The following is a 6,661-nucleotide window of genomic DNA, read 5'->3' as shown; positions in this document are numbered from 1 at the left end:
TCTGCCATCCATTTCCCCAGTCGATCTAGATCCCGTCTAGTCTTTGATAACCTTCTTCGCTGCCCACACCCACAGCCAAGTTTGGTGTCATCTGAAAACTTACCAACAGACATGGCATCTACATTGCCACCCAGGTCATTACTGTAGATCAGTGGTTCCCAACCTTTTTTAGCTCATGGCCCCCTTGGGATCTATTAATTTTTCTGTGCCCCCCCTACCGTCGATTTTAGCAGAAAAAAAGTACTTCAATAATAATAATAATAATAATAATGATAATAAATTTTATTACAGACTCAAGGTCCAGACAAGGGGCAACATTACATTAAAAATGCATTGCATATTAAATATCATAAATGCATATAAAATCATGGTATATCACATAAAAACATCATAATTTATATTTAAAAAAACACCACAATACTTAAGTTAAAAATCCAGATTAAAAGATGATCAATGTCTACAATGAGACAACGATACCAGTGTCTCCACAGCTGGGGTTCGTAGCGTGTAGTGCCAACCATTATGTTTGTCAAGGCCACAATAAGCACATTTTTAGAGTCATTTATCCTGCAAATGAATTTATACGTGTGGTGTCTTAGGATAGCTTCTAAAGTACTGACTCCTGCAGCCACAAACATATTATTGGCTCTACACCATTTAAGTTGCCTTAGCAGTGTTCTCATGGCATTGTTATATGCCACCTTTAGTCTCTGCATACTTGTCTTTAAATAGTTCGACCACAGAAGGTATTATAATACCTTCCATAAAAATATCAGTGTCTATTAATTGCACATATATTCTCTTTTATTCTATTCCACAAACATAAAAAATATTTCAACTACATAGATTTAAATTTATTAGAACTGAAATTTAGGAGGCAACAGGGTGGTAGCTCTGTGGCCCCCTTCATTGAACCTGTGGCCCCCTAAATCCCCAAATATTTCTGTGGCCCCCCTGAAATTTGCCATATGGCCCCAGGTTGGGAATCACTGCTGTGGATGACAAACAACAGGAGACTAGCCCTAATCAGCACTTGCCTTTCAAAATGCACGTGAATCCGATCTCTCAGAATCCTCTCCAGTATCTTCCACACCTCTGATTTCAGGCTCACTGGCCTGTGATTCCCTGGCTTGTTCTTTCATGTCCATCCTCAACTCCCTGAAAGTGGCAACACAAGTGGATGGAGTGGTAAAGAAGGCTTACAGCGTGTTATGCTTACCTTCATCATGTGTGGCACTGAGTATTGGGTGCAAGTCTGGTCACCCCATTGTGGAGGCTTGGGAGAAGGTGCTGAAAAGGCTTACCAGAGCGCTGCCTGGATTAGAGGGTCTTAACTATAAGGAGATGTTGGCCAAACTTGGATTGTTTTCTCCAGAACATCAGAGGCACAGGAGAATCTTGATAGTATTATGAGAGGCATGGAGTTGGTAGACAGGCAGGACCATTGTCTAGAGTGGAAATGTCAAAGATCAGAGGGCATAGATTTAATCCAAAGATAGACACAAAATGCTGTAGTAACTCAGAGGGACAGGCAGCATCTCTGGATAGAATGAATGGGTGTCATTTCGGGTTGAGAACCTTCTTCAGACTGAGTCGTAGATTTAAGTTAAGAGGTTCATTTTTTTAGATGAAATGTGCTGAGTAAGTTTTTCCACAAAGAATAGTGGGTGCTTGGTATTCGCTGCCAAGGGTGATGATGGAGGCAGATTTGATAGTGCGATTTAAGAGGCTTTTAGATAGACACATGGGTATGCAGGGAATAAGGATCACATGCAGGCAGAGTAGATCAGTGTACCTAGGCATTAAGTACAGCATGGCCATTGTGGGCAAAGTAACTGTATCTGTGCTGTTCTTAAATAAAGGCACAACATTTTCCACCATCCAGTTCTCAAGTAACTTCTCAATGACCAAAGATTATACAACTATCACTGGCAGCTTCTTTCCTTCCTCCCCTGACCATCCAAGGACACACTCTGTCAGATCCAAGGAGTTATCAACTACCACCACCACCTCTTTTGTAATGTGGATAGGGTCCAAGACATCGTTATTAACCTCCCTTAAATCTTTAGCTTCCATGAACCTTTCCACAGCAGTTCAGTTTCGTTTAGAGATACAGCATGGAAACACGCCCGTCGGTCCACCGAGTCCACGCCGATCAGTGATCCCCGTTACACTAGCACCATCCTACACACCAGCGACAATTTACAATTACAAGTATGAGGTGCAATAGTAATTTAAATAAATAAATAAATGGTATCAGGACCTGGTAACGGGAGGTAAAACAACAAAAACAGACTTGGTTGGTAGTCCCCTTTCTGCGGAGTTTAATGTTATAATAGAGCGATTGTTCCTATTTTCTTTTTCTTTCTTTTCTAGGGTCTACTTTCTCACTTTACTTCCTTCTCTAACTTCTTTTCTAAGGGGCTTTCTTTTCCCAACACTCTTGCACTTCACGACTCTTGCGCACTTTCTTTACTTTCTTTACTTCTATCTTTTTCTTAAAGCTCAAAAAAAAAATGAAGCGGTACAAAAAATGTATTAAGATATATGTGTTGTGTAGTATTGTAATTTACCGTACTTCTAATAAAAAAACTAAAAAAAAAAAAAAAAAATTAAAAAAGTCATGTGGATAGGGTCCAAGACATCGTTATTAACCTCCCTTAAATCTTTAGCTTCCATGAACCTTTCCACAGCAGTTCAGTTTCGTTTAAAGATACAGCATGGAAACAGGCCCTTCGGCCCACCGAGTCCACGCCGAGCAGTGATCCCCGTTACACTAGCACCATCCTACACACCAGCGACAATTTACAATTTCCACCAAAGCCATTTGACCTACAAACGTATACGTCTTTGTAGTGTGGGCGGAAAACACACGCGGTGATGGGGAGAACGTACAAACTCTGGACAGACAGCATCCGTAGTCAGGATTGAACCAGGGTCTCTGGCGCTGTAAGGCAGAAACTCTACCACTGCACCACCATGCTATCCGGTAAACACAGTAGCGAAATATTCAGTGAAGTCCTTGATCTTAGATGGATAGTGTGGATTTACATCAACATTACATTAGATGTAGTTTTATACTTTTGGAGAATCTTGTATGATTTTCCGTTACCTCACCTACTATAGTTATCCCATGTTCTCTTTCATTTCCCCCTTCCGTATTCCTACATTCCTTACATTATCATGGGATTCCCCTGATCCAAGCTGCCTATACCTGACATATGCACTTCCTTTTGCATAACCAGAGCCTTGATACCCATCATTAATGAATGTAGCTTCTAACCAGTAGGGCCATCTCGAGGTGGTCTCTCTTCACTAGTTCTACTGACCCTTCCATTGCCTCTGATTAGTGACATCATTTATCTGATGTATAGCAATGGGTGACCAGAATTTGGCCCCGATGCAATTTCAGGAAGAACAAAACTTTTAGTTAGTTAGTTGTTCTAGTTTAGTTTGATTGTCACGTGTGGCGAGGTACGGTGAAAAGCGTTTTTGTGGCACCAGTCAACGGAAAGATAATACATGATTACAATCAAGCCAACCACAGTGTTCACATGCAGGATGAAGGAATAACGTCTAGTGCAAGATAAAGACCAGTGAAGTCTGATTTAAGATAGTCCGAGGATCTCTGACAAGGTAGATGGTAGCACAGTTGGTGATAAGATGGTACAGTTGCCTGTTAACGGCTGGGGAGAACTTTTCCATGAATCTGGGGGTGTGCGTTTTCAAACTTCTGTACCTCTTGCCTGATGGGAGAGGGGAGAAGGAGTGAGCGGATGAGACTCGTCCTTGATTAAGCTGGTGGCCTTGCCGAGGCAGCGTGAAGTGTAGATGGAGTCAATGGAAGCTTTGGTTGCACATCTTTGATATTAGATAGTTAAGCTGGATTATATTAGAGCCAGTTCTGAACACACATCACGGCATGGATTGGGAACAGCTCCATCCTAGTCCGCAAGAAATTACAGAGAGTTGTGGACGTAGCCCAGACCATAACACAAACCAACCTCCATTCCATTGACCCCATTTACACCTCATGCTGGCTTGGCAAGGCCACCAACATAATCAAGGACCAGTCTCACCCATGGTCACTCCTTCTTCTCCCCTCTCTCATCAGGCAAGAGGTAAAGAAGCCTGAAAACATACACCTCCAGATTTGGGGACAATCTCATCCCAGCTGTTATCAGGAAACTAAACAATCCTATCTTCAACCAGAGAGCGGTCCTGACCTCCCATGTACCTTATTTGGAAGCCTTTAATTGGACTTTTCTTGCACTAAACATTTGTCGTTTATCATTGGATTCTGCGCGGTTTGATTGTGTTCATGTATAGTCTTTTGTTTGACTGGATAGCAGGCAAACACAAGCTTTTCACTGCACCTCGGCACTCATGAAAATAATAAATGAAATAAACATAGTAGATTTAGGTACATTTACTGGCGATTTAATTGACGATATTGTAAACCTTGGCCAAAGTGTTTCAAATTGAAATGTGTGGGAGGTGGGGTTGTATCTTCTGCAACAGGATATCTTTGCTAACAGCTGTAGGTGAAACAGATGACTGGCTCTCTGCTCGGTGTTGCCCCTTATCTCTATGTTTGAGTTAATCCAATAGACCATGAGTGCGGCCCCCACGGCCAATGGGAAGGTGAGGGGAGGGAAGAGGCGGGTCAGTGAGGATGGCAATAAATACCGTGTGTATCGAGCAGGAGTTATCTTGCAAGTACTGAGAGATCTGGAAGAGCGAAAAACTCCGCAACAATGGTCCTCTCAGAAGCCAACAAGCAAGCAATACACCATGTGGCTGCAGAAATAAAGTTAAATACTGCAGTTTTGGGTGCAGATGCTTTAGCCAGGTAATGTTCTTAAACGTTCAGGATATTGACTGTTCTTTCATTGATTATTTGTGATTGTGAACATTTTGCTTGCATTTCCCGAGAACAGCGATACAATTAATAAGTGTGCAATAGCATTCTCTGCAAGGAGTTGAAGTTTTACCAAACTAATGTAATTGCTGGTCTGAAAGTAATGGGGTTGTAATCTGAGGAGAGATTTATTGGAACCTGCGTCTGCAAATGACTTCTGCCTTTCTTTTCCATGTTCCTTGAAGGCTGTTTGAACTCCATCCTCAAACCAAGACATACTTCCCGAGTTTCAAGAGCTACCATGCCGCTGATCCAAAGGTCATAGCTCATGGCACCAAGGTATTTGAGGCCTTGGTGAAGGCAACTGAACACTTGGACGACCTGCCCCATCACCTGGACAAGCTGGCCGAGAAACATGGTCATGAACTCCTTGTGGATCCTCACAACTTTGTGGTAGGTAACCCTTTCATATCCTTCCTCGTCACCATGTCCCAGACCCTGACGTTAGGGTCAGATAAACAGCAATGCAGGTTCAAGTTCATTTACGTGAACTCTCCGCAGTCTGAATGTGTAACCGTGTTCGGTTTAGCTGGGAATATTTTCTCCTGTACATCATCACAAAGTGCAAGCGAGCAAAAAAATGATGCGTTGAGAATATATTAGCACCACCTGACATTGTCCTGTTTTACTCTTACAGCTGTTTTCTGACATCATTGTGGTCACCCTGGCCCTTCATCTGCCTCCGTTCACCCCTGCAACTCATACTGCCATCGACAAATTCCTTGAGGAAGTTGGACATGAATTGAGCTCCAAGTACCGCTGAAGATGCAGTCAAACAACTATGGTGGAAGACAGCAAGATCATCATTCGAATCCCCACCTGCCTGTTTTCTCAAAATGCCGACTAATAAAATCATTATTCCTTTAAATGCAAATATTTTCCCACTCTTTAATCTTTTTCACATTGTGTCTTCCATTAACTTTTGACATAATTGGTAAACTGAGTGCTCAATAAACATTCATTTTCATTAATGCTTTATCGTTTGCCGTGGCTGATTTATTAAACATGACACAATTTCAGAATACAAATGACATCAGATATGTCAGACATGTTCATGGCAAGATCACATAGGCCACCACAGGGTCCTCATCTCTATCACAAGATAAGAAGAGAGACGATGGAGAACTTGGTACATAGAAAAATTCAGCTGTCATAAATCCCTGTTAATATGATGGTTACTTCTCTCATTGTAAATGAATCAGACTCACCGCAAATCTTCCTAAAAAGTAAAAAGTCTGCATGAAGGCATCAAAATCTCTTCAGGTGATTTTTACACATTCAACAAAATATCAAGACTTATAAATTAAGCTTTATGCATTAAATATTCGTTTGTTTTCCAAAACTGAGTTACCAATGCAACTTTAAATACCCAGTCACCTAATTATAAAGCACTCAATGTCTGATGGTAAAAGCTGGGCAAACAATCATTAGACTTCAGACTTCAGAGATACAGTGTGGAAACAGGCCCTTTGGCCCACCAAGTCCATGCAAACCAGCAATCACCCCTGTATGCTAACACTTTCCTACATGCTAGGGTCGATTTACAATTTTTACCGAAGGCAGTCAACATACAAACCTGTATGTCTTTGGAGGAAACCGGAGCACCCGGAGAAAACCCACGCAGTCCTAGAGAGAATGTACAAACTCCACACAGACAGCACCCATAGTCAGGATCGAACCCGGGACTCCGGCGCTGTAAGGCAGCGTCTTTACCGCTGCACCACTATGATGCCCAAATCG

At 42.0% G+C, this 6,661-nt stretch overlaps 1 protein-coding gene across 1 annotated transcript; it reads left to right on the top strand.

The window, feature by feature from the left end:
• The first annotated feature begins 4,689 nt into the window (after window positions 1–4,689).
• Window positions 4,690–5,897, top strand: LOC129706752 (hemoglobin subunit alpha-like). The gene is made up of 3 exons (XM_055651205.1): window positions 4,690–4,852; window positions 5,107–5,314; window positions 5,559–5,897. Exons 1-3 carry the CDS (start codon window positions 4,758–4,760, stop codon window positions 5,682–5,684), a joined length of 429 nt encoding a protein of 142 aa, XP_055507180.1. The 5' UTR covers window positions 4,690–4,757; the 3' UTR covers window positions 5,685–5,897.
• The last annotated feature ends 764 nt before the right edge of the window (window positions 5,898–6,661 follow it).

The sequence above is a fragment of the Leucoraja erinacea genome, chromosome 20 (genome assembly GCF_028641065.1).
Source record: "Leucoraja erinacea ecotype New England chromosome 20, Leri_hhj_1, whole genome shotgun sequence".
Taxonomy (NCBI): Eukaryota; Metazoa; Chordata; class Chondrichthyes; order Rajiformes; family Rajidae; genus Leucoraja; species Leucoraja erinaceus.
This window is presented reverse-complemented; position numbering and strand designations above follow the sequence as displayed.